This window comes from Coregonus clupeaformis, chromosome 5, assembly GCF_020615455.1.
Source record: "Coregonus clupeaformis isolate EN_2021a chromosome 5, ASM2061545v1, whole genome shotgun sequence".
NCBI classification, from domain to species: Eukaryota; Metazoa; Chordata; class Actinopteri; order Salmoniformes; family Salmonidae; genus Coregonus; species Coregonus clupeaformis.
The window spans coordinates 3,231,839-3,253,020 of record NC_059196.1 but is presented as its reverse complement, the minus strand read 5'-3'; the positions used below and the strand labels follow the sequence as shown (position 1 = coordinate 3,253,020).

Genomic DNA, 21,182 nt, shown 5'->3' with positions numbered 1-21,182 from the left:
GAAGTCTGCAGAGACCAAGTAAAAACGTTCAGCTTTTTTGTGGTATTTTTCCCGATGAGTGTCCAATGAGTCTTTATTAAAACAATGCATCTTCTCTTTGAATCGTGTTTTATACAGAAGTAACGCAATCTCCATAGATTGTTGTACATGAAAGAAAGAACACTTCAATTGGTTTAATAAACTTCAACAGAGATTTTGTTTACTAGTCCAGACAGTAAAAAGGATGCTGGGATGAAACAAAACTGTTAAGATGTGAATAAGGAATGACTTTGCGCCATACTATTGGAGCGCTGATCTTGAACAGAACTAGGCTATTGATAGAACAGGGCCTCATAGCACACACTAGTGGTTGTAATCCAATGCTTAAGGGGGCATTTGGATGCCATTCTCTCTGATGCACAGCTACTGTACAAGTTCAAAAAGAAGGTCTTGACAATCAATGTTTGGTATATTCAGTCGCAAACTAGCAACAACGCTGCCAACGACAGACATTGTACGATTGCATTCAACATATCCAATATATTGTTGAGGACAATACCTCACGAAAATCCTAGTCTCAACATCTGTTGTCCTTTTCTTCTATCTACCACCCAATCAAAAGGACATGGTGAGAAAAAGCCCTTTAAAGAACGTGTAAATTCTGCGAATGAAAGCTAATGCACGCTCTGTGAATACCAAGCGGTGTTAATGAAGTCATTTGTCTGAGAGTTGCCAGGTCTCCCACCATTCCATTCCTCTGCATTCATTAGTCAGTCACTGCCTGAAAACGTCAACCTCCCTCTCCTCGACTCCTACAGAATCTAATCAGCATTAAAGCACATTTCCTGTGTTTAAGAAATATAAGGCTATATCCTGGATGTGCTAGCTATATTTATCCATCCCTGTGTCTTTCTAATAAGGACTGATGAAACATAATGGAAAATAAAGTGTAAAGGAAATACATTTTCACGCATCTGTTACTGCGCTTGCTGTTTCAACAATGCTGTGAATCTCTCTGCTGTAGGCTACTACACGCTGTAGCAGAGATGTCTGCAGTGTTGAATTTGAAACATTTTTCTAGTGTAAATACACTGAGAGATGGCCTCAATGCAAACATTTATTCAGAGCTTTAACACCTGGAGAGACCCAATAGCAAACCTTCTCCTTCTCCTGTATTGTTGGAAAGTCTTTGGGATGAAGATGTGTTTTTGTGTGTAAACCACGGAAGATGCTCAGTACAGGCTGCAGTGACAAATTGCTTTCTTCTTAGCAGATGTGACCCCCAAACCTCTCAAAACATTCCTGACCAGTGTGACACTTACCGTTGACGGTGAGAGAAATCTCCTTCTCCCCGGCGCCGACTCGCGGAACCACGGCACGGCACACATATTTCCCAGCATCTTCCTGCCTCACAGCCTTGAGTGTCAGGATGTTCTCGTTGCTTAGTACCTGCCACACAGAGGTCAAGAGTCACTGAATGAGCAGCGAGAGGTCACCTTCTCATTTGAGGCAGCACAAAGCAGCCTATGCTCCTCTTAACGCCTTAAAGGTCACCTCTCTTCTATTATTAAAATCCAATTTGGGACCAGGCTCATATGAGAGAGGGGCGGTTTTGGTCTCCATCTCCAGGCTCTGAAGTTTGACGTATACGGAGTTGAGGAATGAGCCTGGCTGGCAGATCAATTGCATGCCCCTTTGCTCACCTCAACACATCTCCAGCCAGGAGTCAGGGAGCAGGACCGCTAACGAGCCCGAGCCACTAGCTGCCTCAGGATTTTTGGATTAATGAGACTTTGAAAACAACTGATTTGAGCTCAAAGGGCACTGCTTTGTCACCTGAATCTTGCGTGACTGCTGCGGTTCGACTTTTTATAATTAATGAAGTTACTGCTGTGGCCAGCATGATATAAAGTAAATGACATTGAAAGTATAGGCTAACCTGAATGGAGCAATGGATCACAATCTACAGTGTTTTGCACCTAGTCAAAACATAAACTAGAAATTTTGAAAGACATTGGATATGGGAATACTTACCACTCCAGAGCCCCTCTTCATCCAGACGATGGTGAGAGAGGGGTTTCCCATCCAGGCACAGTTGAACACAGCATCAGATCCCAGATCCACCTGTAAGGACTGGGGCTCTGCAGCCATGCGTGGACCAACTGCAGGAACACAGAGATAGTCAGTACAATCAATACAACACCACCAGCACCACAGAACACTCTATAACACAGTACCATCCGGTCAGCTACAGAATGTATCTAAATAGGATGCATAACATTGGGTGGTTAACAACAGAAAGAGCAATACAGTACTAGCACTCACAGTAGACGTCGACATTGCGGCTGATGTTGGTGCTGCCCAGAGGGTTGGTGACCTCACAGGAGACTGGCTCAGTGAAGAAGGAATGGTCCACAATGACCTCATAGGTGTCACCAGAGACCTCCTTTATCACATTGCCTCCTTTGGCCCACCTGTAGTGAAGGACAATACACAGAGAGAGAGAGAGAGAGAGAGAGAGAGAGAGAGAGAGAGAGAGAGAGAGAGAGAGAGAGAGAGAGTAACCTTGCATGAGAGGGGTGGTCTGATAATAAACTGTTACTCGCAACTTGCTTTGACCTTAAAGTTGACCTATGGTCGCCTGGCCTATGGTTGTCAGAAAATACTCTGCTAAGGGCCCAGAATACCTGAAGAAGGAAGACCAATATGACCAACACCAGACCAATATGAAGAATGGGTTGCTTCTGATTTTTTTACTTTTCAGTCCCGGTCATCAGTGAGGGATGATGGCACCTGTCTGAAGGATGGGAGAATGAGGGGAGAGGAGGGAGGGATGAAACATTAAGACAGTTTCTCTCCTTCCATATCAATACCACGTTGTTCTCTGAATAAACCATTCCTGTGCAGGTTCTCTGCTGGCTTCAGTATGTTTTTGTGGCAGCCATCCATGCTGTCACATGACGAGTGCCCTAGTGACTGGGGGAGCAGACAGCACGTTCCTCATTAAGACGAGCGGAGCAGAGCGGCTAAGAAAAACGATATACTCCTAAACCCCTCCTCCCCTTCCCCAGAAAGAGATGTGTTTGTATGCTGATGTGGACGAAGATAACCTTTCAACTTTTAACTGTCACAAAACATGTATCTATTTTCTCACCCAACAGCACAGGGTGCACTGTGCAGTATTCCAGGGATAGGGGATTCATTTGTTATCCATGAGTGAAGCCTTGGTCTATGCTTGACTGGAATAGTATAATTTAAATGAGAATAGATTACCTCATTCATTCAGCAAGTGAAGTGAAGCAGCTTTCTAATTGGCTACAGTAGATTTTTCTCTGCTGCACACTATAGGAGCTAGTTCACTGTATGCAAAATGAAGCCTGCTGAGAGCACTGTCAGTTTAATATGCACAGGGACTCCTGTGTTTCCAAAAATATTACAATTAGGGCAGATGGGTGTGCTTGGCTCGTCTGTCCCTTTCTTACATAATTGATCCAGGAGGAGAATGTGCTGGATTCGAGAAAACATATTATTACCGTTACAGTAAGCTACACACAGCAAACGTTCTGGGTGTATACTCCCTCAAGAAAACAATTATGTACACAAAATATTGAATGAAATATTATGATAATGACTACGATAATGATGATGATGATGATGATGGTTTCTAAATCTCACAACACACTGTCTATGAATATTAGATAAGAATTCACTAGACAATGTCAATAAATGCGCTGATGATGACAGCGATCATCAATGCCCTCTGAATCGCAGTGTCTGATGATGAATGACTCTCCACAGGTTGAGAGTCTATGGTTGATAGAGTACTGGAGGAGTTACAGTGAGTTAAACACAGAAGTTTGACCAGCAGGTCTCTCCCAAATGGAGTGTGAGGCTGCCAGGGCTGGGAGTTACACAGTGCAGAGAGAGCAGAGACAGAATGCTAGTGCCTGCAGGGAGTGTGAGAGCTTGGCTGGTGTGCTGGTCCCCATCCAATACAGTCTAAACATAGCCAGCTCTGCATCCATCAGACACCTGCATCTCCTCTGGGAGGGCAGAGGGGCCAGCGAGAACTTACTCAACAGCTCACTTACCACCCAGACCTATTCAGGATTTAGGTCACACAATGAGGTGCAAGTCAGGTGTATGCCTCAGGGTGTTTGTGTACGTGTGTGTGTGTGTTTGTGTGTACTCCCGAGTGGCGCAGTGGTCTAAGGCACTGCATCGCAGTGCTAGCTGTGCCACTAGAGATCCTGGTTCGAGTCCAGGCTCTGTCGAAGCCGGCCGCGACCAGGAGACCCATGGGCGGCGCACAATTGGTCCAGTGTCGTCCAAGGTAGGGGAGGGTTTGGCCGGCAGGAATGTGGGTTTGTTTCCCACGGGGGGCCAGTATGAAAAAAACAAAACATGTATGCATTCACTAACTGTAAGTCGCTCTGGATAAAAGCGTCTGCTAAATGACTTAAATGTAAAATGTGTGTGCGTGGCAATATCAGTGAAATCAATGTGTACCAGGGAAAGAGCAGTGAAAACCCAACCTTGTTCTCTCCCACTGATATGATTAAGGTGATAGCAATGGTCAAACTGAATCAAATTAAACGTCTATTGATGTTATTAACATATAAAATACATTATTATCAACATGGTTATGTACACCACAGCACAGATTATGTTGCTCATTTACATTTTCTTAATGTTGAATATATCAAAATACTTATTTCAATAGAAAGTAGAGACTTTCATAATGATGTGTCGATGAAATCGCACCCTGATGTTCCTTGAATAAAATGTGTAAATTAAATAAGACAGAAATGTCTCTTGGTTTGACATAATATGACAGAAGGCCCAATATTAGACGAGAGAACAAAACATTGTCTATAGTTTCAACACATTGTGAATGACATTCCAATATACTGTCTGCCATGGGGTAGGGGACATGAGCAAAGATGATGAGACTGTCAGTTTGGTGCCTCACAATTTAAATATAACCAGGAAGTCTGTTTGTCTGGCAATGACATCACAGTATGGTAGATCATCACTGTTGTACCTTCCTTTGAAACATTACTGGCATTAGTGGCATGGTACTAGTCAAAATAGTGTGCACAGCCAAAGTGTTTATGCCAGTAGAGCAGACAAGATGGATTTAATTTGCTGTGCCTGCTGCTTTGTTGTTTTTCTCTCTCTCTATCCTCCTCGTCTGCTGGATGCACTGGGTGGCACAAAGCGAGTCGCAGGGGAAGCACGGTTGAGGAAAAACAAACATTGGCGGTGCCCACAGACAACGTGACGGAAAGCGCCATGATGTAAAACCTCTTCATTAGCCACCTCAGAGACACAGACAAGGAGAAGGTAGATGGTAGAACTGACAAAAAAATCATCAAACTAGCAACAACATCATAATTGTTAAAGTGGGTAGAGAATTGGGGATGGTGTTTGCTGGGCGTGGAGAGGGATGTGTTTGTTGTCGAAACTCCTCTTCTGTTGCATCCCTCTCTGGAGCGCCTCTTCTTAGAGTAGTGAGAAAAAAAAAAGTTTTGTATCTTTATCACCAGGGCGTTGAATATGATGTCGATGTATTATGTTTACCCCTCCTCCTTCCATTAGGTAATGAAGATCCCTTAACAGCTCTATTGTTTTACAATTCCTTGATTCACACCAACACACTCAGACAAAAACACAAACTTAATTCCAGCAGTACTTCCCTCCCTATCTAGCCTATGCGGAGTTGCCAGAAAACGCTTTCATCCGGTTTTCAGGGATACAGTATTTTCAACTTAATTCCGTTTTCCCTGAAAAGCGTAAATGGGAACTCCGCTCAGTCATCTTTCTACGCCTGCTTCGTTACGTTACTCTCTATCCTATACACAGAACTATCCCTGAGACACATGTTCTCTCCCCCCAGGAGTTAGAGTTCTGGCTCTGCCTGAGAGATATCTGTAGACTAGAGACTTATTTCCATTCGCTTCGTTAAGTGGCGCAGTGGTCTAAGGCACTGCATCGCAGTGCTAACTGTGCCACTAGAGATCCTGGTTCGAATCCAGGCTCTGTCGCAGCCGGCCGCGACCGGGAGACTCATGGGCGGCGCACAATTGGCCCAGCGTCGTCCAGGGTAGGGGAGGGAATGGCCGGCAGGGATGTAGCTCAGTTGATAGAGCATGGCGTTTGCAATGCCAGGGTTGTGGGTTTGATTCCCACAGGGGGCCAAGTATAAAAAAATGTATATGTATTCACTAACTGTAAGTCGCTCTGGTTAAGAGCGTCTGCTAAATGACTAAAATGTAAAATGTTAAGCAAGATTCATAGAGCGGCCAATCACAACAGATCATAGAGAATAGAAATCACCATGTCATTGACTCCTCCTCTGCCACCTTGGCTCTGTCTGTCTGCGAAGTGCTTATTGAAGTGGAGGATGAAATGGCAGAGTGGTGTGCTGGGGATGGATGGCACTCTGGAGGTTGGCAGAGAGGCCATCACTCTAAGGGCTGCCCTGTCCTTGTGCCGTATCTGATTTCCAGAGACAGGGTGTATTAGAGCTGACTAACAGCCACACCGCACCGCTAGCTCCCTGCTCTGCACTGCTGTAACTCTCTCCGGGGGACAAGGAGGGTTCTCCTCAGTCAACTCCCCAGTGGGGATAGGAACAGTCCAACACTCCCCCCTGAGATAAAATAACAAATGGTTATTTATGAGAATGTGTGCTAAAATGAATTGTAAATGAATGAAAAAATGTGATATATTATCACAGTCCTGTGAACAGCAGTGAAGTGTGGGTTCAGACTCAACTCAAAGTGGTATTGAATCCTAACACTAGTGAAACCCTTCTAGAGAGTGCCTTCTAGAGAGTGCACTACATGGGTCCTGTAGTGGAACAGGTTGAGAGCTTCAAGTTCCTTGGTGTCCACATCACCAACGAACTATCATGGTCCAAACACACCAAGACAGTCGTGAAGAGGGCACGACAAAGCCTATTCCCCCTCAGGAGACTAAAAAGATTTGGCATGGGTCCTCAGATCCTCAAAAAATTCTACAGCTGCACCATCGAGAGCATCCTGACTGGTTGCATCACCGCCTGGTATGGCAACTGCTTGGCCTCTGACCGCAAGGCACTACAGAGGGTAGTGCGTACGGCCCAGTACATCACAGGGGCAAAGCTCCCTGCCATCCAGGACCTCTATACCAGGCGGTGTCAGAGGAAGGCCCTCAAAATTGTCAAAGACTCCAGTCACCCTAGTCATAGACTGTTCTCTCTGCTACCGCACGGCAAGCGGTACCGGAGTGCCAAGTCTAGGTCCAAAAGACTTGTCAACAGCTTCTACCCCCAAGCTATAAGACTCCTGAACAGCTAATCATGGCTACCCGGACTATTTGCACTGCCCCCCCACCCCATACTTTTTACGCTGCTGCTACTCTGTTAAGTATTTATGCATAGTCACTTTAACTCTACCCACATGTACATATTACCTCAACTACCTCAACTAGCCGGTGCCCCCGCACATTGACTATGCAACGGTACCCCCCTGTATATATAGCCTCCCTACTGTCACTTTATTCTATTGTATATATAGCCTCCCTACTGTCACTTTATTTTTACTTCTGCTCTTTTTTTCTCAACACTTTTTTGTTGTTGTTTTATTCTTACTTTTTTTGTTTAAAATAAATGCACTGTTGGTTAAGGGCTGTAAGTAAGCATTTCACTGTAATGTCTGCACCTGTTGTATTCGGCGCATGTGACCAATAAAATTTGATTTGATTTGATTTGATTTGATACTTCAGCCTGAAGTTCAACCCCCCTCCTTCTTTCATCACATTCTCCCATGGTTTCCAAGGCCAAAGGAAAAGTAATCTGACCCACCAAGGCTCCTTAGGACACAGGCCCTGTAGATATGTCAGCGGAACATTGATCCTGGTCCCACTACAATAGAGACGGATTTCCACAGCGATTGTGGCAGAAGACCTACCTTTGGGGTATACCTGCATAATCAAACACAAGTCTTGTTTGCCTTGATATCTGTTTTTTTAAAGGGCAGAATCCATCAAAGGAACATCTCTGTTATGCCACCTGTGAGTGTGTTGTAGATCCATTTAATTTCCAAATACTGCTTCAGACTCAGTGTCGGCCGGGCAATTCCCTTCACTATTGATTTAGTTCCACTTATCTTCCCTTGGTTTTAAAACCCACACAGAAAAGCATGTCTTGACAAATCACCTTGGCATTTCACCTCTTCAAGGACCAAGTAAGATTTTATGAGAATTTATTTTTATCCCCAATCCTCTCTGAGAGGAAAGGAAACGTTTCTTGTGAGAATTGAAAAACTCAATGTTCCAAATCAAGTCTCTCAGTGTGTGCTTGCAGTTGTCAGGCAGAATCCAAAAAGGATTGCGAAAAAGCATAAGACATGGGTCCAGCGTAGGTTCAGAAGATCAACCCACTCCTTCCACTCAAATGTCCATTGGCCCTGCTGCAGTACTCTGACACCCATGTCCCCCTTTTAACATGAGACGTCGTAACCCTGACAACCTCATCAGATGCAACACAGCTCTTCTCCCACTCAAGGTATCTATGTTCAGGGGATATAGACAACAGTATATCAAAACAATAGCCATGCAAGTCAATGCATTCAATAGTCTCTAAGTACATGACTGGGAATGAATTTCAACAGACATTTGTCATTAGATTTTTTTCAATATGTCTTTCTGTGAATATTATCCAAATCGACGAGAGATTTAATAGTGTCACGGCATCATAATAATTCTCTGACAGTGATTAATACCATCAATAATGAAGTGCCACATTTGACTTAATGTGAGAAGTTACAAGCTACAAGCAACATCAATCAGACAGGACCTTTGTATATCATTTGAAGTTTGTTTCAGGGTTTCTCTTTCTCATTACGGGGCATTGCATAATGCATTATGTCTGTCCCACATATATTTTGCTATGATACATTTCTCATTTAGAGACTACTAATGGAGTTTAAAGTAATGTTCTCAGACAGCATGTTAAAAGTCTTGCCGAGAGAGAGAGAGAGAGAGAGAGAGAGAGAGAGAGAGAGAGAGAGAGAGAGAGAGAGAGAGAGAGAGAGAGAGAGAGAGAGAGAGAGGTAGGTAGGTAGGTAATCTCACCTGTACAGTGTGACGGGTGGGTTAGCCTTGGCCGAGCAGTGGAACTTGACCAGGTTTCCTTCCAGAATGGGCTGAGGCTCCACTGACAGATTCACAAGTGGCAAATCTGTATGGACACACACCAGAGACAGACGACCAATTATAAAAGACCCCCGTAACAACCTAACAGTAATCTAGGGCTGTTGCAAAAACTTGCTTGCCATTTTCATTTACCAAATAGACCAGCATATCCCCCCTATAGTAGCTTGGCACCTAAAACCCTCACAAACTTTTACAGATGCACAATTGAGAGCATCATGTCACCGCAGGGCTGTATCACCGCCTGGTACGGCAACTGCACTGCCCGCAACTGCCGGGCTCTCCAGAGGGTGGTGCAGTCTGCCGAACTCATTACGGGGGACAAACTACCTGCCCTCCAGGACACCTACAGCACCCGATGTCACAGGAAGGCCAAAAAGATCATCAACCACCCGAGCCACCGCCTATTCACCCCGCTATCATCCAGACGGCGAGGTCAGTACAGGTGCATCAAAGCTGGGACCGAGAGACTGAAAAACAGCTTCTATCTCAAGGCCATCAGACTGCTAAATAGCCATCACTAGCACATTAGAGGCTGCTGCCTATTGAAATCACTGGCCACTTTACATTTACATTTTAGTCATTTAGCAGACACTCTTATCCAGAGCAACTTACAGTTAGTACTTTTTTTTTTTTTTTCATACCCCCGTGGGAAACAAACCCACAACCCTGGCATTGCAAACACCATGCTCTACCAACTGAGCTATGTCCCTGCCGGCCATTCCCTCCCCTACCCTGGATGACACTGGGCCAATTGTGCACCGCCCCATGGGTCTCCCGGTCGCGGCCGGCTACGACAGAGCCTGGATTCAAACCAGGATCTCTAGTTTCACAGCTAGCACTGCGATGCAGTGCCTTAGACCACTGCACCATTTTAAGAAATGGAACACTAGTCACTTTAATAATGTTTACATATCTTGCACTACTCATCTCATATGTATATACTGTATTCTATAATATTCTACTATATCTTAGTCCATGCCGCTCTGTCATTGCTTGTCCATATATGTACATATTCTTAAATTCCATTCCTTACTTAGATTTGTGTGTATTGGGTATATGTTGTGAAATTGTTAGATATTACTTGTTACATATTACTGCACTGTCGGAGTTAGAAGCACAAGCATTTCGCTACACCCGCAATAACATCTGCTAAACATGTGTATGTGACAAATAAAAATTGATTTGATTTGATTTGTGTTGTGTGATATTTTAACAGATGTGGAAATATACTACCTATACTTTTTTTAAATGTTCATTAGAGACATTAACCTCTTAAGGATCGGACCCTTTTTTTCAATTTTTGCCTAAAATGACATACCCAAAACTGCCTGTAGCTCAGGACCTGAACCAAGGATATACATATTATTGTTACCATTTCAAAGGAAACACTTTGAAGTTTAAATTAATGTAGGAGAATATAACACATTAGATCTGGAAAAGATAATACAAACAAAAAACATGCGTTTTCTATTTATTTGTTTGTTCCATCATCTTTGAAATGCAAGAGAAAGGCCACAATATAATATTGCAGTTTAGGCGCAATTTAGATTTTGGCCACTAGATGGCTGCAGTGTGTGTGCAAAGTTTCAGATTGATCCAGTGAAGCGTTGCAAGACTGGACTATTTTGTATCAAGTCTGCCCAAATGTGCCGAATTGGTCAATTGATACATTTTCAAGTACATAACTATAGACAACATACAGAAATGACATGGTAATACAAAATGTAAGTTTACACACTCCCAGGAATGTCATACATGATGGACCATTAGCTTATACACTAACTTTCACACATCTAGATGGCCAAGTGGGGTGGGTGTGGAGCCAGAGACAGCAGGGGTTCAAACTGTAGAACCCAGTTCCTACATTTGACTATAAAAATGGATTTGATCAAACAAAACGATGCTACATTTTATCTCTGGGACCTTAGGATGACAAATCAGAGCAAGATTACTGAATGTAAGTACATTATTTACCTTCAGAGGTGAATGTATCAAACCAGTTGCCCTGATAAGTTTTTGTTGTTGTTGTGCACTCTCCTCAAACAATAGCATGGTCTTTTTTCACTGTAATAGCTACTGTAAATTGGACAGTGCAGTTAGATTAAAAATAATTTAAGCTTTCTGCCCATATAAGACATGTCCTGGAAAGGTTGTTGTTACTTACAACAGCAATGCTAATCACATTAGCGCACGTTAGCTCAACCATCCCGTATACGGGACACCGATCCCGTAGAGGTTAAAAAGCAGAAAAACACAGGAAATCAAAGCAAATAATGCAACTCTTGATAATGAGTTTTTCAGTAACTGGCAATTTGCAAATAAGGATGAACTGAAACAGTGATTTGCCCGCTAAGCACTCCATTATAATTACAATAATGAATAAACACTGAGATAGACACAATTAAAAATACATAGATGATGTTAATTCAATAAACAGTAATTAAATGTGTCTAAAGGTATAGCATTCTTTTTGAAGATACATTTTAATCGCTTTTCATCTCTGGGTGGCAAATGGTGTATCCTCCACTTCGGTCCCCCTTTATGTTCAGATAAAACATTTCAAATATGGCAAGCTATTTTTCAATTAAGTCCAGCATTGATGAAAGGGCCATTGGGATAGCCTGTAAAGTATGTAAATAATGGAGGGCCAAAAGTCCTCATCAAACACTGGCAATCTGAGTGATAAAAAACGATGGCCTTTCAGCAGTATAAGCTCCATCTCTGAACATCATGGGGCGACTCAAAGGTTGTCTGATATCACTAATGGAACACGGCAGCCACGAGCATGGCCCCTCTCACCTTTCTCTACGTCCGCTGCTTCAATTCAAATAGACTACTGCCTCTTAACTTCTACTGTGGCAACTGTCCAAGCATTTTCCATTTCTAGCTTTATATGTAGATTGCTTTTAATACAATCAAGTTCTAGATTTAACTTTGCTTGATGAAATCTAACAAAACTCTGCTGTGAAAGAGGGCAGCATGAAAGCTAGAGGGGAATTCTCTCTGAGTGCATATCCATAAATCATATGACTAATCAAATATATAGTGGGTTCCCAAATTATTGACACCCTTTTTTGTATTTGTATTTATTAAGGATCCCCATTAGTTCCTGCCAAGGCAGCAGCTACTCTTCCTGGGGTCTAGCAACATTAGGCAGTTGCATAGAATTGAAAATATTACATTACATTACATTTCATAACACTTTACCCAATATATTTAGCGTGTTCCCTCAGGCCGCTACTCCACTATCACATATGTACAATACAACATCCATGTGTAAGTGTGTGTAGAGTGCGTGTTTTATCATGTGTATGTGTGTCTGTTTCTGTGTGTCTCTTCACAGTCCCCGCTGTTCCATAAGGTGTATTTTATCTGTTTATTTTTTCAATCTGATTCTACTGCTTGCATCAGTTACCTGATGTGGAATAGAGTTCCATGTAGCCATGGCTCTATGTAGTACTGTACGCCTCCCATAGTCTGTTCTTGACTTGGGGATTGTGAAGAGACCTTTGGTGGTATGTCTTGTGGGGTATGCATGGGTGTCCGAGCTGTGTGCTAGTAATTTAAACATACACCTCGGTGCATTCAGAATGTCAACACTTCTTATGAAAGTAGTGATGAAGTTAATCTCTCCTCCACTTTGAGCCATGAGAGATTTACATGCATATTATTAATGTTAGCTCTCCGTGTACATTTAAGGGCCAGGAGTGCTGCCCTGTTCTGAGCCAATTGTAATTTTCAGAGGTCTCTCTTTGTGGCACCTGACCACACGACTGAACAGCAGTCCAGGTGCAACAAAACTATAGCCTGTAAAACCTGCCTTGTTGATAGTGTTGTTAAAAAGGCAGAGCAGCGCTTTATTATGGACAGACTTCTCCCCATCTTAGCTACTGCTGTATCAACATGTTTTGACCATGACAGTTTACAATTCAGGGTTACTCCAAGCTGTTTAGTCACCTCAACTTGCTCAATTTCCACATTATTTATTACAATATTTAGTTGAGGTTTAGGGTTTAGTGAATGATTTGTCCCAAATACAATGCTTTAGTTTTTGAAATATTTAGGACTAACTTATTCCTTGCCACCCATTCTGAAACTAACTGCAGCTCTTTGTTGAGTGTTGCAGTGATTTCACTCACTGTAGTAGCTGACGTGTACAGTGTTGAGTTATCCGCATACATAGACACACTGGCTTTACTCAAGGCTAGTGGCATGTCATTAGTAAAGATTGGAAAAAGTAAGGGGCCTAGAAAGCTGCCCTGGTGAATTTTTGATTCCACCTAGATTATGTTGGAGAGGCTTCAATGTTATGTTAGACAGGTAACTCTTTATCCACAATATAGCAGGGGGTGTAAAGCCATAACACATACGTTTTTCCATCAGCAAGCTATGATCGATAATGTCAAAAGCCGCACTGAAGTCTAACCAAACAGCTCCCACAATCCTTTTATCATCAATTTCTCTCAGCCAATCATCAGTCATTTGTGTAAGTGCTGTGCTTGTTGAATGTCTTTCCCTATAAGCGTGCTGAAAGTCTGTTGTCAATTTGTTTACAATAAAATAGCTTTGTATCTGGTCAAACACCATTTCTTTCAAAAGTTTACCAAGGGTTGGTAACAGGCTGATTGGTCGGCTATTTGAGCCAGTAAAGTAACAACATAGGAATCACTACAAAACGTATTGTATACACAATATTAGGCCCAGCCTTTGGAACTTTGGTTTTCCAAGATATGGCTACTATATTGTGATCACTACATCCAATGGATTTGAAGCAAATTTCTGCAGCATTAGTAAAGATGTGATCAATACATGTTGATGATTTAATTCCTGTACTGTTTATAACTACCCTGTTAGGTTGACTGATAACCTGAACCAGGTTGCAGGCACTAGTTACAGTTTGAAGCTTTTTATTGAGTGGGCAACTTGATGAAAGCGAGTCAATATTTAAATCACCCAGAAAATATACCTCTCTGTTGATACTACATACATTATCAAGCATTTCACACATGTTATCCAGATACTGACTGTTTGCACTTGGTGGTCTATAGCAGCTTCCCACCAGAATGGGCTTTAGGTGAGGCAGATGAACCTGCATCCATATTCCTTAACAGTATTTAACATGAGATCCTCTCTAAGCTTTACAGGACTGTGGTTGTGAATATAAACGGCAACACCTCCACCTTTGGCATTTCTGTCATTTCTGTATGTATTATAACCATGTTGTCACGGATTCTGCCGAGGCTGCTCCTCCTCCTTGCTCGGGCAGGCTTCGGCGTTCGTCGTCCCCGGAGTACTAGCTGCCACCGCTGGATGTTTCGATAGTTGTTTGGTCTAGTCTTGTGTGTGCACCTGTTTCGTATTGAGTTTTGATTATGTCACCTATAAGTTTCCCTTTTGGTTTGTTTGCAGTTGTGTGTAATTGTCCGCTTGTCCGTTCGGTGTCTCGTGTATGTTTAGTATTTACGCGTGTGTGCGTAATCGTTCGCCTCCTTTGTTTTTGAGGCCTTTGTTTTCCCTGTGCTTTATTTAGTAAAGACATTTTGGATTGAACCTCCTTGTCCTGCGCTTGACTCCACCACTGCATCCACATCCGAACTCTGACAGAATTACACACCATCTATGGAGTCAGCAGGAGCAGCGGCGGCGCCCGAGTCGCTAGAGGATCGGCTCAGCAGCCAGGACGCCAGGATCCAGCAACTAGGGTCAGCCATGCAAGAGGTGATGAACACCCTGCGCCGATGGGAGAGAGGAGGAGTGCCCACACCTCCTCCTACCGTACCACCACCGTCGGCCAGTCCTCCCATACCAGCACCGGAATCCAGTGGGATTCGGCTCTCGCTCCCGAGGGCGTATGATGGCACCGCAGCCGGGTGCCAGGGGTTCCTCCTGCAGGTAGAACTCTACCTGGCTTCCATACACCCGGCGCCCTCGGTATACGAGAGCGTTTCCGCCCTCATCTCCTGTCTCTCCGGCAAGGCGTTGGAGTGGGCCAACGCCGAATGGAGGGGAATAGACGCCGCCACCATCACCTACGCGGAGTTCTCCCGCCGCTTCAGGGCAGTTTTCGATCATCCAGCTGATGGTAAAGCGGCGGGGGAGCGTCTGTTCCACCTCCGACAGGGGAAGAGGAGCGCACAGGAGTTCGCCCTGGATTTCCGGACTCTAGCGGCGGATGCGGGGTGGAATGAGAGGGCCCTCATCGACCACTATCGGTGTAGCCTGCGTGAGGACGTTCGTAGAGAGCTGGCCTGCAGGGACACCAATCTATCCTTCAACCAGTTGGTGGACATGTCCATCCGTCTAGATACCCTGCTGGCCACCCGCGGACGTCCCGAAGTTGGGGCCGTCCATTCCATCCTCCAGCGCCTCCGAGCCGATCCCTATGGAGCTCGGAGGTGCTGGCGCTAGAGGGAGGAGGAGAGAGAGCCCGAGGGAGGCCGTCCCCTGCACCAACTGTGGTCGTAGAGGACACACTGCGGCTCGGTGCTGGGGAGGGTCTCCAGGGAGTCGGGGCGACAGGTCACGCGCTGGGGAACCATTCCAGGTGAGTAGGCGCCCCACTTACCCAGAGCTCTCTGTTGTTCACTTATGTATACCTGTAATGTTTCCCCAGGTTGCATCTCATTCCCAGCATAAGGCACTAGTCGATTCAGGCGCAGATGGGAATTTTATAGATCGGAAATTTTGTGTTAAGTTAGGGATTCCCCTCCTGCCCGTTGATGCTCCCTTTCCTGTCCATGCCCTAGATAGTCGTCCGTTGGGATCTGGGTTGATTGGAGAGGTCACAGCACCACTTAAGATGAAGACGCAGGGGGGTCATGAGGAGACCATTCAGTTATATCTGATCGACTCTCCTGCGTATCCCGTGGTGTTGGGGCTTCCTTGGTTAGTCGCCCATGATCCCACCATTTCGTGGCAACAGAGGGCTCTCAATGAGTGGTCTGCCCAGTGCGTTGGGCGATGTCTAGGTGTTTCCGTAGGGGCGACCCCAGTGGAGAGTCCGAACCATGTGCCCGCAATGCACATTCCCTCTGAGTATGAGGATTTGGCACTCGTTTTCAGCAAGACTAGGGCGACGCGGCTGCCACCTCATAGACAGGGAGATTGTGCGATAGACCTCCAGACAGGGGCAGCACTCCCGCGGAGCCATGTGTATCCTCTGTCTCAAGAGGAGACGGCAGCTATGGAGACATACATAGCCGAGTCCCTGAGACAGGGATACATACGGCCCTCCACTTCCCCTGCGTCCTCTAGTTTCTTTTTTGTGAAGAAGAGAGATGGAGGGTTGCACCTGTGTATTGATTACCGTAGTCTCAATCAGATCACTGTCAAATACAGTTACCCTCTTCCTCTGATTGCGAGTATGACTGAATCATTACGCGGAGCGCGTTTCTTCACAAAACTGGATCTCAGGAGCGCCTACAACTTGGTGCGCATTAGGGAGGGAGATGAATGGAAGACAGCATTTAGTACCACCTCGGGTCATTATGAGTATCTCGTCATGCCATACGGGTTAATGAATGCTCATTCGGTCTTTCAATCCTTTGTGGACGAGATCTTCCGGGACATGCATGGGCAGGGTGTAGTAGTGTACATTGATGACATCCTAGTGTATTCTGCTACACGGGCCGAGCATGTGGCACTGGTGCGCCGAGTATTGGGTAGGCTGTTGGAGCATGACTTGTATGTCAAGGCAGAGAAATGTCTGTTTTTCCAGGAGTCCATCTCCTTCTTGGGTCATCGGTTGTCCGCGTCAGGGGTAAAGATGGAGGTTGACCGTGTGTCAGCCGTGCGTAATTGGCAAACCCCAACCACTGTTAAAGCGGTGCAGCAGTTTTTGGGTTTTGCCAATTACTACCGGAGGTTTATCCGGGGTTTTGGACAGGTGGCAGCTCCCATTACTTCTCTGCTGAAGGGGGGCCCAGTGCGTTTGCAGTGGTCGGCAGAGGCGGACAGGGCATTTGGTAAACTGAAGGACCTGTTCACTTCGGCTCCGGTGCTGGCGCACCCGGACCCCGCTTTACCGTTCCAGGTAGAGGTGGACGCGTCAGAGGCCGGTATTGGGGCAGTGTTATCGCAACGGTCAGGCACGCCACCTAAACTCCGCCCCTGTGCTTTCTATTCTTCAGTCCGGCAGAACGAAATTATGACGTATGGGACAGGGCGCTGCTAGCCGTAGTTCAAGCCCTAAAGGTGTGGAGGCATTGGCTTGAGGGGGCTCAACACCCTCTCTTGGCAGGTTTGTTGTGGTCCCATATTCTTTCAATTGTTTTATAATGGATTTAATGGTGCTCCGTGGGATGTTCAAAGTTTCAGATATTTTTTTTATAACCCAACCCTGATCTGTATTTCTCCACAATTTTGTCCCTGACCTGTTTGGAGAGCTCCTTGGTCTTCATGGTGCCGCTTGCTTGGTGGTGCACCTTGCTTAGTGTTGTGTCAGATTCTGGGGCCTTTCAGAACAGGTGTACATATACTGAGATCATGTGACAGATCATGTGACACTTAGATTGCACACAGGTGGACTTTATTTAACTAATTATGTGACTTCTGAAGGTAATTGGTTGCACCAGATCTTATTTAGGGGCTTTTTTTTCATTTCACTTCACCAATTTGGACTATTTTGTGTATGTCCATTAAATGAAATCCAAATAAAAATAAATTTAAATTACAGGTTGTAATGCAACAAAATAGGAAAAACGCCAAGGAGGATGAATACTTTTGCAAGGCACTGTACCTACAGGTGATGACACAAACACTTAAGAACAAAATACAAATAAAACTTTGACAACTCGACAACTTTCTCATTCACCATTATTCACGATTCATAAAGTAAACTTTTGACTACTTTATTTATAAGAATCTTTAGGTGTGTCAATAATTTGTATCCTACTTTTTTGAGAAAAAAAGTATTACTTGTTAAATAAAATATATTTTCACTTTCTTTTCAATATAGCTTGGTATTTGAGTAATTTATTTTATACAGTCATTACGGTACATCTACTTGAAAAGAGAAATGCAAGATGATGATTGCAGTTGCTATGGCAGGATTTTGTTTCCAATGATAGGTGTGGTTTGACCCTACAGCATACAGACAAATACATGAATGAGGAATGATAGATATGTGCAGCAAGATGTTACAACATCATTATTTCAAACTGGAAAGGTTCAAAGCCTCTACAGACCATAGACCTCCCTAGCTTTAAACTTTGAGAAAGTAGAATAATTACACATCTGTCGTTATGTAATTTGGAGATCCTTGGGCACATTACCAAAGTAGCAAAGAGAAATACGGAGATCCCATGGGGTTGGAGTTGGTTTGGTGCAGGTGCAGTAAACATCCATTTGGATGGTGTCATGTCTTCATGTGCTCTGTGTCCATTTACACTAAAGTAACATCTAGGGGCCCAGTTAATTGGATGCAGCGGTAACAGTGTGGTGGGCTGTGGGCACAGCTACTAGCAGAGAGAACAGCCCAATCCTCCCATCGTTGTAGCTGTAGGGAGATGGTTCATGTGAGCGTGAGTTATGTGTGTATGTTTCTGTGTGTGTGTTCTTGTGTACAAGTGTTCATACTTCCCTCTGTGTATGTGTGGGCATGGAGAGGAAATCCACTGTGCTGAAATCCACTGTGCTGTTTGCCCTGTGGGTGTGCAGCTGGTCTAGGCAAGCTCAGCTGCCAACGCCCCCAGAGGGAGGGTGGTCCAGGTGCCATGCTTACCCCTCATCTGCTCCCTCGACTTTTTGGGACACTATGCCCTCTTACAAACACACAACAACCCACACACCTGTGCCAGGTCTCTCCTGCAGGCCAATAAAGGTAGGAACAACATGCTGGATCCTGGAAGACACCAGGCCATCATTAACATGAACCTAGGCCAAGCTGTGAGCAGCAGTGTTAGCAGCAGGGTAGGTGTGTAGCACTATGGCTGGCTAATTGGGCGTACAAAGACGCGTGCAGAGGGAACTGCAGAGAGGCAGAATGTTAGATGTGGAGGTGGTGGCAGTGTACAATGCTACTCTGCTTTGTGGTGGGAGCTTTTCCATGGGCCTACTACCTCGACAACATTATCCTAATCGTGTGCTTGGACTCTGTAATACCTAACTTTACTGTGAGTGAGATCTAAGGACATCTTGGCCCATTGCTGTCTTTTATTACTGATTGGGCCAGGGAGTTCTTTGAAGCCAATCAGCCTGTGAAGACTGACCCTCCCTGAATGAGAGAAGCACCCAAGTGTTATGAGATGTTGTGGCATAATGCCATGATGTATTTCGCAAGTGAATAAGATGGCGTAGCAGTGCGGTCGTGTATTCTGTAGTGTGCTCGTGTAAATAGCCTGTTGTTTTTTTTTGTTGTCTTTTTCGTATATATTTCTCAATCTCACTTTTCATCCTTCAACTAAATATACTTTCCTGCAACACGCCTCACCCAATGTGGAACGGATTCTATTATTTCTTATACCTTTTTATATAGAACTGGCTGAAACTAGCCAGCTAGCCAGCTAACTAGCTACTTGCGCGCTACTTGCTATTAGCCACCATTAGCGGTTTTCACCATTGTCCGTGGCCTGCACTAACTACCAGCCAGCTCTAGCCTGGACAATTGTCGGCCAGTCTGCACAGCACGCTATCGACTCAGAACATATTGGATTTTCTGCCGGAATCACTGAATCACTGGACCTTTAACACCGGATCATCGCAACTAGCTAGCTGCAACCGAATGGATGTTGTTGTTGGCTAATCACTACTGTCCCGAAGCTAGCACCAGTTAGCCTTGAGCTAGCCTCGAGCCAGGCCCATCTCCCGGCTATCTACCTCTCTGTCAACCGGACGGGACCTCCTAGTGTCGACACGGAGCACCGGCGATCCATCAATCAATCAATCAATCAATTTTATTTTATATAGCCCTTCTTACATCAGCTAATATCTCGAAGTGCTGTACAGAAACCCAGCCTAAAACCCCAAACAGCTAGTAATGCAGGTGTAGAAGCACGGTGGCTAGGAAAAACTCCCTAGAAAGGCGAAAGCCTAGGAAGAAACCTAGAGAGGAACCAGGCTATGAGGGGTGGCCAGTCCTCTTCTGGCTGTGCCGGGTGGAGATTATAACAGAACCATGCCAAGATGTTCAAAAATGTTCATAAGTGACAAGCATGGTCAAATAATAATCAGGAATAAATCTCAGTTGGCTTTTCATAGCCGATCATTAAGAGTTGAAAACAGCAGGTCTGGGACAGGTAGGGGTTCCATAACCGCAGGCAGAACAGTTGAAACTGGAATAGCAGCAAGGCCAGGCGGACTGGGGACAGCAAGGAGTCACCACGGCCGGTAGTCCCGACGTATGGTCCTAGGGCTCAGGTCTCTCAGTTGGCTTTTCATAGCCGATCATTAAAGAGTTGAAAACAGCAGGTCTGGGACAGGTAGGGGGTTTCGTAGCCGCAGGCAGAACAGTTGAAACTGGAATAGCAGCAAGGCCAGGCGGACTGGGGACAGCAAGGTGTCATCATGCCCGGTAGTCCTGACGTATGGTCCTAGGGCTCAGGTTCTCAGAGAGAAAGAGAGAACGAGAGAATTAGAGAGAGACATACTTAAATTCACACAGGACACTGGATAAGACAGGAGAAGTACTCCAGGTATAACCAACTAACCCCAGCCCCCCGACACATAAACTACTGCAGCATAAATACTGGAGGCTGAGACAGGAGCGGTCCGGAGACACTGTGGCCCCATCCGAAGAAACCCCGGACAGGGCCAAACAGGAAGGATATAACCCCACCCACTCCGCCAAAGCACAGCCCCGCACCACTAGAGGGATATCCCCAACCACCAACTTACAATCCTGAGACAAGGCCGAGTATAGCCCACAGAGGTCTCCACCACAGCACAAACCAAGGGGGGCGCCAACCCAGACAGGAAGATCACGTCAGTAACTCAACCCACTCAAGTGACGCACCCCTCCCAGGGACGGCATGAAAGAGCACCAGCAAGCCAGTGACTCAGCCCCT

At 45.0% G+C, this 21,182-nt stretch overlaps 1 protein-coding gene across 1 annotated transcript in view; it reads right to left on the bottom strand.

Annotated features, from left to right (window-relative positions):
• Nucleotides 1-21,182, bottom strand: part of LOC121558530 (kin of IRRE-like protein 3) — a 442,346-nt gene that overhangs the window by 14,780 nt on the left and 406,384 nt on the right. Inside the window, exons 6-9 of the mRNA XM_045211752.1 lie at nt 9,100-9,205; nt 2,305-2,453; nt 2,014-2,141; nt 1,302-1,428 (exon numbers count right to left, since the gene is read on the bottom strand). Of these exons, the coding sequence (XP_045067687.1) occupies nt 1,302-1,428; nt 2,014-2,141; nt 2,305-2,453; nt 9,100-9,205 (510 nt within the window). The remainder of the gene's footprint in view (nt 1-1,301; nt 1,429-2,013; nt 2,142-2,304; nt 2,454-9,099; nt 9,206-21,182) is intronic.